At 49.0% G+C, this 18,101-nt stretch overlaps 1 protein-coding gene across 3 annotated transcripts; it reads right to left on the bottom strand.

The window, feature by feature from the left end:
- Positions 1-1,081: 1,081 nt before the first annotated feature.
- Positions 1,082-18,068, bottom strand: LOC131136507 (differentially expressed in FDCP 6 homolog). 3 transcript variants are annotated; one of them, XM_058083409.1, is made up of 12 exons: positions 17,913-18,068; positions 16,066-16,206; positions 15,809-15,994; positions 9,605-9,832; positions 9,363-9,509; positions 8,907-9,008; positions 7,103-7,211; positions 6,720-7,018; positions 6,488-6,654; positions 5,956-6,154; positions 2,940-3,030; positions 1,082-1,684 (listed from the first exon to the last, which is right to left on the bottom strand). In XM_058083409.1, the coding sequence occupies exons 1-12, from the start codon at positions 18,006-18,008 to the stop codon at positions 1,473-1,475; spliced, it is 1,977 nt and encodes a 658-aa protein (XP_057939392.1). In that variant the 5' UTR covers positions 18,009-18,068; the 3' UTR covers positions 1,082-1,472. The 3 variants fall into 3 exon arrangements, with proteins under 3 accessions (XP_057939392.1, XP_057939394.1, XP_057939393.1); XM_058083411.1 differs by having other exon boundaries at positions 16,066-16,157; positions 17,913-18,051; XM_058083410.1 differs by lacking the exon at positions 8,907-9,008.
- Positions 18,069-18,101: the final 33 nt, after the last annotated feature.

Raw genomic sequence — 18,101 nt, 5'->3', positions numbered from 1 at the left:
GACTGCATCAGGGATCAGCTCTGAGCCCCGTCTAGTTTGCTATGGTGATGGACAGGCTGACAGATGAGCTTAGAAGAGTGGAGGTTTGCCCTGGAAAGGAGAGGAATGAAGATTATCCACAGCAAGACAGAGTATATGTGCGCGAATGAGAGGGACCCAAGTGGAAGAGTGAGGTTACAGGGAGAAGAGATACAGAAGGTGGAGAATTTGAAGTACTTGGGGTCAACAGTCCAGAACAATGGAGATTGTGAAAAGGAGGTGAAGAAGCGTGTGCAGGCAGGATGGAACGGGTGGAGAAAAGTGTCAGGCGTGATGTTTGATAGAAGAGTTTCAGTTAAAATGAAAGGAAAGGTATGCAAAACTGTGGTGAGACCAGCCATGTTGTTTGGTCTAGAGACAGTGGCACTGAGGAAAAGACAGGAAGCAGAACTGGAGGTAGCAGAGATGGGGATGCTGAGGTTCTCATTGGGAGTGACTAGGATGGATAGGATCAGGAAGGAGTACTTCAGAGGGACATTACATGTTAGATGCCTTGTAAATAAAGTCAGAGAGGCCAGACTGAGATGAGTGGGACATGTCCGGGGGAGAGATAGTGAATGTATTGGTAGAAGGATGCTGCATTTAGAGACAGAAGTAGAAGACAGGGTTGGATGGAGGACATTGGTTTGCTGTGGTGCCTACTCTTTGGGTTCATACAAGTCAGGGGTCTCCAGCCAGTAGATCATAAGCTGCCAGGAGCACCTAAACACTTTCAACTAGCTCTCCACTTACTGCATTCATTTATCAACTCCGGGAATAGCTGCAGATTCTGGAAGATCGAGAAAGTTTGGTGTGCGGGTTATCGTGTGTAGCTACTCTATAGGAGTCCACAATTCAATACAAAGGGCAGAAAAATGAGTATAATGGGTCCCCTTTAAAGTAATATGGTGTCACGCTTGATGCTTTGCAAAGATCGAGATGATCCAATGAGCTATTTTACATGAATCCAACTATTGTGTAATGGATTTGGCTCTTGCAAAACACATCATGGGCTTCCATTTTTTCCTTTATTTCAAGATTTTGATGTATCTATTTGGCTAATAATAATCTATTTGACTAATAATGGGACTGTTGCATACATGTCATAACATTAATCATATGTCATAGGATTGAAGTAAAGATCCAAATAATTAATATTTATACTAGTACATTCAATATTAAAGGTTGATAAGCATCATTGGTTTAATGTGTGTACACATCCCAGTTACAGTTCATTGCTCACATCATTTTTGTGTCCCACACAGTCAGGTGAATGGTTAATCATTCAAATGCATTGTAAAACATTTTTAAAGACTTATTTTTTACATGTGACAAATGCCATTTGGTTTTAAATAAAACCAAAAATTAAACTGCTCAACTGTACACTTCAAAAAAAGGAATATATTTTCAATTTTTTTTCAGTTTTAAATAAAAATTGAAGATGACACTGTCTTCTATGAGCCGTGCATCTCGGGCATGTCCATGTTTCCATTGGAAGTGTGGGAGTTTCGTCTCTCTAAATCGCCCTCTGCTCTGCCATCAACATTTTCTTTGCACTCCTTGTCTCCATCCTCTGCACTGGATATTGGTCTGAGACGAAGTCCGGGGTCTCTCTGGGTTGGGATCTGGAAAGATGACAAGGAGCCTCCCAACAAAGGTCTTTTTTCTAGAGACGAGGACACAGAATATTATGTTTATATCACCTGCATGAAATACTGACACTCTAAGGTGAGTAAAGATGTACAGTACATGTACGGGAAGTAACTGACATATACTACTTTAGTTTCCTAAAGATGCACAAAACAGTCTTTGTTTCCTATGGTCATCCAACAAGACAACACAGTTGTTCATCAAACTACAACATACAATTTATTTATCACAAAAATGAAATACATTTATAAATAGCTACAAAAAAATAATTTCACTACGTTTGCAGCCAACTAGTGGGGACAGTGCACCTCTCATTGCCTTTAAATACTCAGGGCCCACTGGGCTGCACATCAGAGGCCACCATGCACGTCACCATGTAGACCACCTCTGTTCCTGACATTCACATTCAACACAGCAGCAGGCTAATCCAGGCATCACTTGTGATCCACCTGTATTCCTGCTCTACATGGTCAGATAGGAGAACCTTTGATGGTATATTCTCTCCTCGTCATCCTCCTTGAGAAAAAAATTAACAGTAAAAAAATATATCCTACAGCCAGATTTTTGCAAACCAACTCATAACTATATTAATCTTTGTTTTTAGCTGTGGTTAATTATTAGTTGTCTAATGAATGAGTGATGAGGGGAGAAGTCTTGTTCTTTTTCTGAAGTTTTCACTTCCAAAATATTGATTGGGGGGAAAGCCATTTGTTTAGGGGGCGTTGCCCCCGGTAGTATCATACTTTCAGCTGCCGTCAGGTTGAGCTCCCATTATGCGTGATGTCTTTGATCTGACATCAGATGTGATGGGACAGTTACTACAAAAACGTCTACGCTGGTTCAGATGCTTACATTAAATAGTGGTTGCTGTCATTGAAAAACCTGCCTGTGAGGTTTTGGTGATGTGTGTGCACCGTGTGCCTCTCAGCCAATTTACCACTGCGCAGGGTACCTTCACCTACACCAGGATTAGACCAGGTGACCAGAGCTGGTGATCTTTCACGGCACTTTTAGCAGGCTGTTTTTTCACAGAATTGTCACTGTGTCAAGCTGAAAATGTTGACACTTCCCCTGGTGTGCCGCCACACCCATCTTGGCGCAGTCCAGTCTACCAAATTGGCTGCGCACTGTGGTGCGCTGGACCAAATTAGCAGTGCATGGCGTGCGGCATGCTCCGCTACCCTGCGCCACCTTGCGCTCGCCACTAAATTAGAGCCCTGCATGTCATGTCATGTTACAATACATGCAGGGATGCATGGCGGGAAACCTACCCCCAGGTCCAATGGGTCGCATCAGTCTGTTCATCTGGACATTCCAGTGCTTGACGTTGGTGCTTGCTTGGCGAAGTTTCCTTTGGGCAGCCTGTCAGAGGGTCAAAGCAAGCCTCATAAATTTGACAACCAACTGTTAACTATATTGATTATGCTAAGAAAAACTGTTCTGCAAGAAGATCATGTGGTATAAATGTTGAGGTGCTGGATGGATGAAACAGTAACCTTAGTCAAGCATGAGTAATTGATGATTATATGCTGTAGGTGTCACAAAACCTAAAGTCACAAGATCACACAAGATTAAAATGCGATTTTCCGTTCATAAAAAAATATCTGGTGGGCACCAGGCCGAGGATGATAAGAGATTCATAAATGAAGCAGACAACAGATTAAAGTGTACTCTCATTTTGCCTGTCTCAATATATTGCCATGTGCATGCATGTCAGAAGAGTGTAATGGAGTGGAAATTCAATTAATTCCAATATATTGTTACATATTTTTTCATTGTACCTTTCTTAGAAGTAATGTTAAAATCTTGTACCTGAAGTAAATACACACAGAAATTAGGGACAGGTGTGGGTGACTATGGCAACGCAGGCAGACGAGGCAAAACAGGAAGTCCAATACAAAATAAGAGTGTCCAAAACAGAAACCAAAGCCCAGACAGGGAACACAAACAAACTGTCACATGGGAACCCACACAGGGCGTGACAGTACACCCCCCTCAAGGATGGATCCAAGACGTCCAAGACAGTTCAAAGTCAATGAGAGATGGGCGGTGGGGGGACCGGAGGTAGGGCGCCGACGGGGCCCTTCTGGGGGTCGGCAGGCCCGGCGGAGAAAGCGAGACCCCTCCAGGGGGCGCCCCCAACTATGCGCAAGGTAGGCATCCTCAGGGGGGCGCCCTGGGTGTAGAACCTGGGCTCCGGCAGGGAGTTGAGGTGAAGCAGGCGGCATCCGGGCCTGACGCGGCGAAGGTGAAGCAGGCGCCGTCCGGGCCTGACACGCCGCCCTGACGCGGCGAAGGTGAAGCGGGCAGCGTCCGGGCCTGACGCAGCAAAGGTGAAGCGGGCGGTGTCCGGGCCTGACGCGGCAAAGGAGAAGCGGGCGGTGTCCGGGCCTGACGCGACAAAGGAGAAGCGGGCGGCGTCCGGGCCTGACATGCCGCCCTGACGCGGCGAAGGAGAAGCGGGCGGCGTCTGAGCCTGACACGGCGAAGGAGAAGCAGGCGGCGTTCGGGCCTGACGCGGCGAAGGAGAAGCGGGCGGGCGTCCGGGCCTGACGCGGCGAAGGAGAAGCAGGTGGCGTCCGGGTCTGACGCGGTGAAGGAGAAGCAGGCGGCGTCCGGGCCTGACACAGCGTCCGTACCCGAGCCTCCCCATCTGCTCCAGCAAGCCCTGCTCCTTGTCTTGCAGGTGGAGAGGGCTGTACCTCCTCACTTTCCCAGCGCCATCCCCCCTTTCCATTGATGGACTGGGCTGTGCTTCCCGCGTAGCCCAGCAAGTGGCACTAGCCCCCCCCTCTCGAAGGCAGATCCCAGACGCCGTCTTCAGCAGGAACCGAAACCAGGAGGGAAGAGGGAGGCTTGGAAGAGGGTCACTGGCTCCTCCAGGTCAGCCGTCCCAGCCACAGCCACCTGTTTGGGCTTGAGGCGTGGTGCGGGGACTGGCTTGACGAGCCGATTGGTGGCAGGCAGCGGAGGTGAGCTGACCGCCTGAGATTGCTCTGTAGGCAACGTGGGTTGGGAGGTGGGAGGCAGCCGGGGCTTGAAGCTGCATGGCTTGGGCACCAGAGGAATCTGAGGTGCCACGGAGCTTGGCACGGGAGCCGGGTCTTGGGGACCCCTGGCGCTGCGTGGCTTGGGCACCGGAGGAATCTCAGACGCCACGCAGCTTGGCACGGGCTGGAACTCGGCAACAGCGAGAGGGGAGATGTGCCATGCCGTGGCATGGCGAGGTGGAAGAGGGCGGCCACTCCTCTTGGTGGCGTGGCGTGCGTTGGTGGCGATGCCGCCGCGTCGGGGTGTGTGCAGCAGGTCCTGGGAACACCGACGCCATGGGCACTAGGGTGCCGTCCGGCCCCCACATCATGGTCTCCAGTTCCTCTGGCATGTACCTTGCACATTCTTGCTCCATCGCCTTGAAGAACTGCCGGGTCCACTCGTCGAACTCCGTGAGATCGTCGTTGGGTTCGTCAGAACCGGCAGGGCAGGGGGGTGGTTGCACCTTGTCTTGCACCTTGTCACGCCTCTCGCTTGAGAGAGGGATAGGCTGGGATCTTTTCTGGTGGAGTTTTCACTTCTAAAATGTTGAATTGGGGGTGCGAGCCATTTCTTTTGGGGTGTTGTCCCCCATCCCGGTGTAGAGCCTACCCCGGTTGGCATCATACGTTCAGCTGCTGTCAGGTTGAGTTCCCATTATGTATGATGTCTTTGATCTGACATCACTACAAAAATGTCCATGCTGGTTCAGACACTTACATGAAATACTTACATTGTTGTCATTGCTTATTGCATTTAAATGTGCCTGACACATAAAAAAACCTACCCGTGAGGTTTTGGTGAAGTGTGTGCACTGTGCAGGGTGCGCTTGCCTGCACCAACAATAGACCATGAAATTGTCACTGCGCTAAGCTACAAATGTGAACACCCCCACTGGTGCGCTGCTACACCCATCTTGAACAGCCCAGTCTACTGAATTGGCTACAGTGGTGTGCTGGAACAAATTACCACTGTGTGGTGTGCCTGTGTGGTGTGCGCCACGCTGTGCCACCCTACGCCACTGTGCCCTGCACCACAAAATCATCCCTTAGCATCTGCCAGGAGGATCTAGACCAAATGGAGCTGAAAGGGAAGTCAGGGCTTCCCTACTTAGGCTGCTGCCCTTGTGACCCGACCTGGGATACGCGCTAGAAGATGGACGGATGGATATACGGAGTGAAATATACCTTTCTATTTCTTTAAGGTTATCCTTCTTCAGCCAGCTGTATTTTATTCATGAATTCATTCTTTGCTTACCACCACATCCTGGTCCACCCTGTGCCGGTTGGCCCGAACCTCCTCCAGTTGCCTCTGCGCCTCCTCAAGGGCCCGCGACTTGGCCTCCATTTCCTGCTTCAACTCCTGCTTCTCCCTCTGTGTCTTCAGGATGTATTCTTCCTGCTCCTCTTGGAGGTTCATCAGTGCCTTCATTTTCTCCTCTTCCTCAGCAAGTAAGCTGCACCCAACAGCAACACATGACAAATAAGATTCTTTGTAGGAAGCATGATGAGGACCAAGATACAGTATACATTTTAGATCAGGGACTGATTGGGGCCTTTGGGTGTTATTGCTGCATGATTGGCTGAGCAGCGAGCAGATTGGACTGATGGCCACTTCCTCTGTTAGCACTTCGCTTCCTCAGGAAGACAAAGCATCTTGAACTCTGGTCATCCTCACAAGCTAAGATGTCAGCAGTTTACACAAAATTGGCATTTTCATGGAATGTATCGTGTTGTATTTCAAACAGAGGAGATTAACGGTTGCTGGAGTCTATCAAATGAAACATTACCCCGCCTGGGCGTAGCGGAAAGCCTCCTCATCCAGCCTAGCTTTAATCTCCTGCTGCAGGGCCTCCTCCAATCGCTTCTGCATATCCTCCAGCTCGTGGATCCTCTTCCTCTGCCGTTCGGCTTCCTCCTCCTTTAGCGCCATCTCCGCCTGCATGCTGACACGCGCCTTGAGACACAACCACCAAAAAGTCATCTCCTTTTCATGCATATCGCTTTAACCAGCACTCTCACCTCCTCAGCTTCTCGTAGCTGGACCTCCAAGGCCTGCTGGAGCTGCTCATGCTGCTGCCGCCGCCTGTCTTCATCCTGTTCCAGGAGGCTCTGGGCCTCCTTCTGTGCCTCCCTCAGGAGCTCCAGCTCTGCCAGCTTACGCTCGCGTTCCTCCTGAAGGGCCCGCAGTCTCTGCAACTCCTCCTCCTTTGCCTGCCTCCTCTTCTCTCGCTGCTCCCGCTGCTCCCGCCTCTTCAGCTTCAAATCCTTGTGGAGGGACTTCTTGCCCTCCACATGCAGCCTGATAGCCGTCTGAATGGCTGTGGGGAGATATGACCCTATTTAATACTTGGTCTTTTTTAACCACTTTAAGGTCGACCATTTATCATTTGATATCTTCTGACCTGTTGTCCATTCTTGTCTCTGCTTGGTGTCTGAGGCGCTCATCTCATAGGTCTTGGAGAAGGTTTTTAGACAGAACATACAACGTCTGCCATCGCGATCTGGTAGCACCTTTTAACAAGAGATACAACATCACTAAAACGTTATGGCAGATGATATGAATATCATATTGGACTCCATCCATCAGCCATCCATCCATCCATCCATCAGCCATCCATCCATCATCCATCCATCATGCATCCATCAGTCATCCATCCATCCATCCATCCATCAGCCATCCATCTATCCAACATCCATCCATCATCCATCGATCAGCCATCCACCAGCCAGCCATCATCCATCCATCATCCATTCATCAGCCATCCATCAGCCATCCATCAGCCATCCACCAACAATCCATCATCCATCCATCCATCATCCATTCATCAGCCATCCACCAACAATCCATCATCCATCCATCCATCATCCATTCATCAGCCATCCACCAACCATCCATCCATCAGCCATCCATCGATCCATCAGCCATCCACCAATCATCCATCATCCATCCACCAACTATCCATCAGTATTGGTCAATTTCCATGAAAAGTCACGTGATTGGTGTATGCTGATAAATACCTTTCTAGGCCGTATAGCGTCTGGCCCTAACTAATGTCTTTGGCAGCGTCAGCCTCCCATTTTCCTTCAAAACAAAACAGTCATGTCTGCTGTGTGTGCGTGGGCTTACAACCCCATTCCAAAAACATGCTGTGTTCATTGGCCACTCAAAATTGTCCATCGGGATGAATGTGGGTGGGAATGGTTGTTTGTTCCAGCACCCCCATGATAAGTGTTAGAAAATGAATGAGTGAATGAATGAATTACAAAAACTGGAAGATGGTCAGTAGTGGTGTGCGATACCGCTAGATTTGGTATTGATCCGATAGCAAGTAAATACAGGGCCAGTATCGCTGACCTTGGTACCAGTACTGATACTTTTTAGAAATGAAGGTGGCGCATCATCCATCTGACTTTTTAATACCTTTTTGGGGATTTGCCTTTTCGATTATCAGTTAAAATTAAGGAAATCATTTTATAAGTAAATACAAAATTGTTGGAAGAATTGTACATAAAGTTATTCTATTTCTTACTATATTCTTATGACCTATTTTTACTATATTCTTATGACCTATTTTTACTATATTCTTATGACCTATTTTTCTTATGACCTACAAACATTTCGTATCACCCACATAACAAAGTAAGATTAACTCTGTACATGTGTTTCATATCACTCACATAACAATGTAAGATTAATGCTGTGACGCCTGCACTTGTGGTGTACATCATGATTAAGGGAAAACAGAACATGACAGAACATTAGCAGATAGTTTTAACACCCTCAGGGGACAGAGGCACGGGTCAGAAGTAGATATGACCTCAAAGGGTATGTGTGTGTGTGTCCCCGGAGAATCGCATGCCAAGGATGAGATATCTACACATATGGATAACATGTTGTGCAAAGAAACTGGTTTTAACTAGAATGATTAAACCCCCCTTCCCTCAGCTATTTGATTGTACAGGGCCTTCCTTCAATAAAAAGGCAAGAGGGCAGGAACTGCTTCAGAGTGAGGTGGCGAATTGTTACTGAACGGTTCCTGATCACTCTCCTTGCAAGTAAAAAGAAACTCATCTCTCTGTGTCTCCTTTTGTACAAGCAGTGACAAAAACCTGACAAAAATACTTGATTAGCACAATAAAAGTTGTTGTCCTACAAATGATGCAACTTGTCGTGGTCTATTTTTCTATTTTTGGCTGTAAATATACCCAAAAAGCACTCCTTTTTCTTTCTGCCATCCTCCTGCTCTCTCTGTGGTATTCCTGGGCTTGTCTGCCTGCTGGTGGTGGGCGGGGTTGGGTTGCCTGTCGCTGCGGAGTCACATGACAAACACGAGATGGGAGGGGGGAGCAAAGGTTGCGTCTTGAATGAAACCGCTGCATACGGCCAACAAAGCAGCTGATACCAATATTGATACCAATGTTGGGATCCGTATCGTCAATATTTGGATGGATCCGCCCACCACTAATGCTAGTCATGGTATTATCCGAACCGTATCATCAAGTAGCGTAGTCTAAGGATTTGAGGATATCTACTCAAGTGTCCATGAAGTCCACTATCATCACATGTTTATTTGGATTGAGAAGATTAATATTGATGTCACACATGCAAAGATCATCTTTTCGGCTGGTTGTGTTGTTCTGAAGGATAAGACTTTAGTTTACCTCCACACAGCAGTTCCCGTCCAGAGTGATTTTGCCCTGGCACTCCTTGCGGTCCTCCCCAGTGTAGTAGGACAAGTTGCTCGGCCTCAGCGTGAACCAGCGCTCCTTCCAGTTTCTCCTAAGCTGGCCTTTCTTCCACAGATAACCCTGCATTTAGCCCCAACAACACACATGTGCTGTCAGGACAGCAAGCGCAAACAGGAAGTAGTCCACACACTTGGGACAGTAGTTTGGCCTCCTACCTCTTTGAGGACATCGCCAACCATCTCCCTGTATACTTCCTCTACGGCCATGCTGATGGCCCCCCTATCCAGTCCTCGGGATATCTTTCCTGTATCCATCATATCCAGAAACAGCCAGGCGGTGATGCCTTTCTGTTGCACTGCATCTTGGGAGAAGAAGTCCTCTAGTTCAACACAGTTGAGCTCGCTGCTCATTGCTGAGCAGATCTTCTTCAGAAGGTACTCCACCTTGGGTGAATGCATTGTAGATTCAATAGGATTCATGTCATCATTTACATACTATAAAACTATTTCTTTATGTTTGTACGGTCCTCAAAGTCTAAGATGACAGGGAAACATTTTTTCCCACCTCAGCTGAGCTCATTTTACTCATGTCATGAATTGCTTTTTTTGGTTTTGCTTTTTTTGGGGTTTTTTTTGTTCCTACAGTGAGACAGTAAACAGTCCATTTTGTTCAGGGAGGACGGGGGCCCCGACTGTATGGTTTTTGAGGGGAAGCTCACTGTGCCACACTTTGAAACTTCATGACTTCCTCTCGATATCACTGTCACTTGCTATTTCTATTCAGATCTGTGCTTTACAAAATCAGTGAAAAATTCAGTTGGTCATGAAGCAACATTTGCTATATTTTACTTTCTGCTCCCATTTTTCATGAGCCCAGCTCAATGATCTGGAATTTGTATGTACACAGAAGGCATATGCCTCTCAAATATTGTTCCAAATGGTCTAAATCCTTCAATACAGTACATTATACTGCGCATGTGGTGGTGGTCAAGCTAAGACGCGCTTATGAATATAGAATAATCATGCTGAGATTCCAACTTTGTCAGATGGATGAAATAGGCTTTATTAGTGCTAATTAGCACACATGGACACATTTGTGAACAATATTTGAGAGCCACAGGCCTTTTGTGTGCATAGAAAATGTTTTAGAGGTTTGAGTTCAGCTCGTGAAAAATGGGAGTTTATTTTAAAGAGCATAAATGAAGCAAATAATGCATAAAGTCAGCATGGAAGAAACTAGCGCTGGTTCACCATTTAAATCTAGGCCATTTCTCGGATGTATGAGAGCAAAATACATGACAGGAAACCAAAACGTGGGTTTTGAAGTAAAACAGGAGCCCAACTGGTGGAATAAAAAGAGCCTCTGTGTTGCATAGTGGCAAGAAACCAGATTTCCGTTAGGGAGGAATAGTCAATAGCTAGAAATGATCTGACAGATGACCACCTTCTTATTTCTACAAACTGGACAACATTTTCAGCTAAGACATCCATGTGGCTATGTTTACTAAAGTAACATGTCAGAATTCTAGATTTGGCGCCGAGTGGCGTCAGTGACTCTTAAATCATCATTCATGGGGTGGTCAAAACGCTCCTCAGTGGCAAAGCTCCGGGGGTGGACGAGGGTATTGGTGGTATACGGTATTGGTGGCGCGCTACTATGTGCTATCCGGTCCTTGTACAAACGGGGCAGGAGTCTGGTTCGCATTGCTAGTAGTAAGTCAAGCCTGTTTCCGGTAAACGTTGGCCTCCACCAAGGCCGCCCTTTGTCACCGATTCTGTTCCCAATTTTCATGGCCAGAATTTCTAGGCGCAGCCAAGGTGTTGAGGGAGTCCGATTTGGGGGCCTTAGAATCGCATCTCTGCTATTTGCAGATGATGTGGTTCTTATGGCCTCTTTGGGCTGTGGCTGTGTTTACTGGGATGGTTTGCATCTGAGTGTGAAGCGTCTGGAATGAGACTCAGTACCTCCAAATCAGTGGCCATGGTTCTCAGTCGGAAAAGGGTGGAGTGCTCCCTCCGAGTTGAGAATCAGGTCCTGCCCCAGATGGAGGAGTTTAAGTATCTCGGGGTCTTGTTCACGAGTGAGGGAATATTTGTTCCAGCTTGTGGCAGAGTTACCGTGCTTCAACCAAACTACGGTGGGGGCCGAGGTGTCAAAAAATTTACAGCCGTTACCGGAAGTTTCCTTCCGGTGTCAATAAGGCGTTAACATTGCCAGCCCTTGTTTTTGCTAGGAGACCAGGGTTCGGTCCCCGCCCTCGGCCATCTCTGTGTGGAGTTTGCATGTTCTCCCCGTGCATGCGTGGGTTTTCTCCGGGTACTCCGGTTTCCTCCCACATTCCAAAAACATGCTAGGTTAATTGGCCACTCCAAATTGTCCATAGGTATGAATGCGAGTGTGTATGGTTGTTTGTCTATATGTGCCCTGTGATTGGCATGCGACCAGTCCAGGGTGTACCCCGCCTCTCGCCCGAAGACAGCTGGGATAGGCTCCAGCACCCCCCGCGACCCTCGTGAGGAAAAAGTGGTAGAAAATGAATGAATGAATGAATGAATGTACATACGTACATTCATATGTTCCATCATGTTCTATTATGCTGTTAAATATTACTGTTCAATGAACATTCTTTTCTCTTCTTTTTGATGAAGATATTTAAAAAAACACATTTTAAAGCTCTAATTATAATACCATGAAACCATGATATTTTTTTCCTAAGGTTATCCCACCATCAGAATGTATTGCAGCGGTCAAAATAAGATTTTTCTCTCATGTGACTGGACTCGCCCAGCTGGGAGGAGGCCCTGGGGCAGACTTCGGGCATCCTCCCGGTGGAACCGGAAGAGTTGGCCAGAGACCAGGAAGTCTGGGCTTCCCAACTGCTGCCCCTGTGACCCGGACACGGATAAGTGCACGAAAATGGAATGGAATGGTTAATCTTCAGCCAGCATTCAGACAATCCAGTAGTGAAGCAATGAACACTAACACCTAACAACGAGTGCTGCTCAACTATAGACAGAGACCATCCATCCATCCATCCATTTTCCTCCGCTTATCCGGGTCCGGGTCGCGGGGGCAGCAGTCTTAGAAGGGAAGCCCAGACTTCCCGGTCCCCGGCCACCTCCTCCAGCTCCACCGGGAGGACACCAAGGCGTTCCCAGGCCAGCTGTGAGACATAGTCCCTCCAGCGTGTCCTCGGTCTGCCCCGGGGCCTTTTCCCGGCTGGGCATGCCCGGAACACCTCCCCAGGGAGGCGTCCGGGAGGCATCCGGACTAGATGCCCGAGCCACCTCAACTGACTCCTCTCGATGTGAAGGAGAAGCGGCTCTACTCTGAGCCCCTCCCGGATGGCTGAGCTCCTCACCCTATCTCTTAGGGTGAGTCCAGCTACCCTACGGAGGAAACTCATTTCAGCCGCCTGTATCCGCGATCTCATTCTTTCGGTCATGACCCAAAGCTCATGACCATAGGTGAGGGTGGGAACATAGATCGACCGGAAAATTGAGAGCTTTGCCCTCCGGCTCAGCTCTCTTTTCACCACGACGGTCCGGTACAGCGACCGCATTACTGCCGAGGCTGCACCGATTCGTCTGTCGACCTCACGCTCCCACTTTCCCTCACTCGTGAACAAGACCCCGAGATACTTAAACTCCTCCACCTGGGGCAGGACCTCATTCCCAACCCGGAGAGAGCACTCCACCCTTTTCCGACTGAGAACCATGGCCTCTGATTTGGAGGTACTGAGTCTCATCCCAGCCGCTTCACACTCAGATGCAAACCGTCCCAGTAAACGCTGAAGGTCGCAGCCCGAAGAAGCCATAAGAACCACATCATCTGCAAATAGCAGAGATGAGATTCTAAGGCCCCCGAACTGGACTCCCTCAACACCTTGGCTGCGCCTAGAAATTCTGTCCATGAAAATTGTGAACAGAATCGGTGACAAAGGGCAGCCTTGGCGGAGACCAACGTTTACCGGAAACAGGCTTGACTTACTACTGGCAATGCGAACCAGACTCCTGCCCCGTTTATACAAGGACCGGATAGCACGTAGTAGCGCGCCACCAATCCCGTACTCCCGGAGCACCCCCCAAAGGACGCTATGAGGGACACGGTCGAATGCCTTTTCCAGGTCCACAAAGCACATGTAGACTGGTTGGGCAAACTCCCATGCACCCTCAAGCACCCTCGTGAGGGTGTAGAGCTGGTCCAGTGTTCCACGACCAGGACGAAAACCGCATTGGACCTCCTGTATCAGAGGTTCGGCCAACGGTCGTACCCTTCTCTCCAGCACCCTGGAATAGACTTTCCCAGGGAGGCTGAGGAGTGTGATCCCCCTGTAGTTGGAACACACCCTCTGGTCACCCTTCTTGAAAAGGGGGACCACCACCCCGGTCTGCCAATCCAAAGGTACTGTTCCCGACTTCCATGCAATGTTGAAGAGACGTGTCAGCCAAGACAGTCCCTCAACATCCAGAGCCTTGAGGAATTCTGGGCGGAACTCGTCCACCCCCGGAGCTTTGCCACTGAGGAGCGTCTTAACGACCCCAGATACCTCAGCCACAGTGATGGTACTGTCCACGTATGTGTCCTCAGACTCTGCTTCCTCTATGGAAGGTATGTCAGTGGGATTGAGAAGGGCCTCAAAGTATTCCTTCCACCGTCCGACTACATCCCCAGTCGAGGTCAGCAGGCCCCCGTCTCCACTGTAAACAGTGTGGACTGGGCACTGCTTCCCTTTTCTGAGGCGCCGGATGGTTTGCCAGAACCTCTTTGAGGCCGACCGAAAGTCGTGCTCCATGGCCTCACCGAATTCCTCCCACACCCGAGTTTTTGCCTCGACCACCGCCGACGCCGCAAACCGTTTGGCCTGACGGTACCTGTCAGCTGCTTCCGGAGTCCCACAAGCCATCAAGGCTCGATAGGACTCCTTCTTCAGCTTGACGGCAGCCCTGACCTCTGGTGTCCACCATCGGGTTCGGGGCCTGCCACCGCGACTGGCACCGACCGCCTTGCGGCCGCAGCTCCGGTCAGCTGCCTCAGCAATGGAGGCACGTAATATGGCCCATTCGGACTCAATATCCCGGTCCTCCCCCGGGATGCAGGTGAAGCTCTGCCGGAGGTGAGAGTTGAAGACTCGACGAACGGGAGACTCTGCCAGACGTTCCCAGCACACCCTCACTACTCGTTTGGGTCTACCAGGTCTGTCCAGCATCCTCCCCCGCCATCTAATCCAACTCATCACCAGGTGGTGATCAGTTGACAGCTCAGCCCCTCTCTTCACCCGTGTGTCCAGAACATGCGGACGCAGGTCTGATGATACGACTACAAAGTCGATCATAGACCTGCGGCCTAGGGTGTCCTGGTGCCAAGTGCACTTATGGACATCCCTATGTTCGAACATGGTGTTAGTTATGGACAAACTGTGGTTCGCACAGAAGTCCAATAACATCACACCGCACGGGTTCAGATCAGGGAGGCCGTTCCTCCCAATCACGCCCCTCCAGGTCACACTGTCATTGCCCACATGGGCGTTGAAGTCTCCCAGTAGAACGACGGAGTCACCAGCTGGGGTGCTCTCCAGCACCCCTCTGACGGACTCCAAGAAGGCCGGGTACTCCGAACTGCCATTTGGTGCGTACGCACAAATGACAGTCAGGACCCTTTCCCCAGCCCGAAGGCGTAGGGAAATGACCCTCTCGTTCACCGGGGCTGACTCCAACACAGAGGCACCAAGCCGGGGGGCTATTAATAAGCCCACACCAGCTCGCCGCCTCTCCCCTGCAGCAACTCCAGAGTAGAACAAGGTCCAGCCCCTCTCGAGGAGTTTGGTTCCGGAACCCAAACTGTGGGTCGAGGTGAGTCCGACTATGTCTAGTCGGAATGTCTCAACCTCTCGCACAAGTTCAGGTTCCTTCCCCACCAGCGAAGTGACATTCCATGTCCCAAGAACCAGATTTGGCCGCCGAAGACCAGGTCGCCTACGCACCCGCCCTTGACCGCCACCCAACACACATTGCACCGGACCCTTATGCTTGCCCCTGGAGGTGGTGGGTCTACGAGGGGGAGATCCCGTGTGGCTTCTTCGGGCTGGGCCCGGCCGGGCTCCACGGGTGAAGGCCCGACCACCAGGCGCTCGCCTGCGAGCCCCTCCCCCGGGCCTGGCTCCAGGGTGAGGCCCCGGTATCCCACATCCGGGCGAGGTACGCTTTCTCCTCTCGTTCTTGCTCATATGGGTCTTCTGACAGACAGAGACCATACATAACAAATTGGATACGTTTCAGAACAGACATTTTGTGGTTTGGTATTTGGTTTGAACAGATTTCTAGGATAGTTTCTTTGGTTTGGATGTGATTGTTTTTGGTTTCTCTGCAGTACGTGGTGTCCCCGCTGCCCTCAAACGAAAGTGCAGATGTTAGACCAACCTCATCAGGGACCATAACCAAGGGGTACTTGTCCTCAGACAAAAAGTTAAAAAGGCACCAAAGCCGAAATGCATCTTGCTCTGGCAGAACAGTGTTTGAACTTCTGTTCGGTTTGTAGTTTTTCTTTGCTGTGAGGGTCCAACACAGCTCATCTACGTCTTCCTTGTTGAAGGAGCCATGTACTACCTAAGAAAAACAAATCGTCAAAACAGCACCCTTGGCTAGTACACAATTAGCATATGCTTTTATAACAGCACCTTATCCAGGATGTATTTGTTGAGGTAGGGCATATAACCCTGACTGGAGACTGGGCCGTCGTCGTCATCCCTGAAGTGTTCCTCCAAAGCAACTGGGTCATGGGGGATACACAAAACAGTGCAGAGGTTGTGCGATAACACCTGAAAGATCACAATGTTGACTAATTGAAACAAGGATGACATCACATGTGGTACAAAACAGGAGCAGGGGCACATTTTAATACGAATAAATAATAACACATTTCAGCGACATCTTCTCTTTCTCTTTTGGCTTTTCCCTCCAGGGGTCGCCACAGCAAACCAATCTCCTCCATCCAACCCTGTCTTCTACTTCTGTCTCTCTCATCTCTCTCTCCTCCTTCACTACATCCATAAACCTCCTCGTTGGTCTTCCTCTACGCCGCCTACCTGGCAGCATCCTTCTACCAATATATTCACTATCTCTCCTCTGGACATGTCCCAACCATCTCAGTCTGGCCGATAACTGACTTCATCTCCAAGGGTTAGGGTTAGGGTTACTCCTTCCTGGTCCTATCCATCCTGGTCACTCCCAATGAGAACCTCAGCGTCCTCATCTTTGCTACCTCCAGTTCTGCTCGACCAAACAACATGGCTGGTCTCACCACAGTTTTGTATAATCAATTTAATTGACATGAAACATGAAATTGAAATGAAATTTATTTGGAAAAACCATTAGTAGAGGTGGAAAATGTACTAATAAATTGTAAAGGAATACAGTAAGTACAAACATACAAAACATATCTACAGTACATGCAAAGCAGGTAAAAGCAACCTTAAGAGAAATACTCAATGACAGTAAAATAACTGTGACGTTCCACCTCTGGTAGTAGGAATGAATGATTGTGTACAACACTGACAACGTGTCCTAAGTGACTGACAGTGTATCTGAAAGTAGTTAACACATGGCAGACACTGAAAGTCTACAGAAAAGGTTTGTTTTTTCCAAAATGTAAACAACAACAAAATGAAGGCAGTATAAAATGTCCATTGCACGTATTGGTTACCTTGCACATTGGTACTTGTAAAGGTGTAGTAATGAACCTGAATACCTGTCATACATGTCTGCAAGTGGCTTCAACCTTGAGAGTATTGTGAGACAAATACAACATGTCTGCATGATGAGCCACAACCACATCCTGTCTCATGTCTCCATTCTACTGAGACATCTGCTGCATGCTATGGAGGCCACATGCACAACCAGTGTGTGAGCACAGAGAGCATGGTGCCTTGCACACACGCTGCATGCATAAGGCGGATAAGCCCGGTCATGGGGCTGGGGCCGACTCTCTGCAAGCCAAGTACACAGCAGGAGTATGGAGCGTGGAGCATAGAGCATGGAGGTGGCTGAAATGGACAAGTGACATAACCGTGACATCAATAAAAACACAGAGGCTGCATTGACACCAGGGCCAAGACAACAATCACCAACATGTTTCAGTCCCTGCTCTCATGTAACAATGTCCTTTTGACAGACACAGGGCTCATGCTGTTTGCCCTCAATCCAACAGGCTTTTCTCTGATCAGGTCCAGTACCACAGGAACCTCTTTGCCCTGCAAACTGGCCCATTGAGGCTCACTCAGCAAGCACAGCTTGGAGTCTTATTGTGGACTGAAATCAAACTGTGAATTTGTTTCCCCTTCGCTCATCACCACCAATCACATGAAGTTTTTGAGCAATGAGCAATTTTCTTTCATGAGAAATGCCCATCTTCCTCAAAGTAAAGCCCCGCACTGCAGTGGGGTCTGAGGGAGGAAATGGAGCAGCACACATTTTTCGAGCTTCCTCAAGTGTCATCCCTGAAGTCAAAGATAATACTTCCACTCACCTTGAGCTGAGACTTGGACACCTTTCCACTTCTCTCCAGATCCAGTGCCGTGAAGGCATACCAGATGGACTTGAGCAGCTCTGACCGCAGGTCCATGTCTGCACTAGTGTCACTATTTTGTGGTTTCCTCTAATGTTTCTCCTTCCTGCCTCCACTCTTGTCACTGCCTCTGAGTGATAGGCAGACACC

Source organism: Doryrhamphus excisus, chromosome 10 (assembly GCF_030265055.1).
Source record: "Doryrhamphus excisus isolate RoL2022-K1 chromosome 10, RoL_Dexc_1.0, whole genome shotgun sequence".
NCBI classification, from domain to species: Eukaryota; Metazoa; Chordata; class Actinopteri; order Syngnathiformes; family Syngnathidae; genus Doryrhamphus; species Doryrhamphus excisus.
Note: the sequence above shows the minus strand (reverse complement) of the source record. Positions and strands in the feature narration are given on the sequence as shown.

Bases quoted from the DNA above. Each gene is read 5' to 3' on its own strand.
- LOC131136507 (XM_058083409.1), bottom strand. From the start codon at position 18,008: ATGGACCTGCGGTCAGAGCTGCTCAAGTCCATCTGGTATGCCTTCACG. The intron at 7,212-8,906 runs GTATATTTACAG...TCTTGTTAAAAG, and splicing joins GAAAAAGGAGTGCTTTTTGG to GTGCTACCAGATCGCGATGG. The intron at 7,019-7,102 runs GTCAGAAGATAT...ATCTCCCCACAG, and splicing joins GAGACAAGAATGGACAACAG to CCATTCAGACGGCTATCAGG.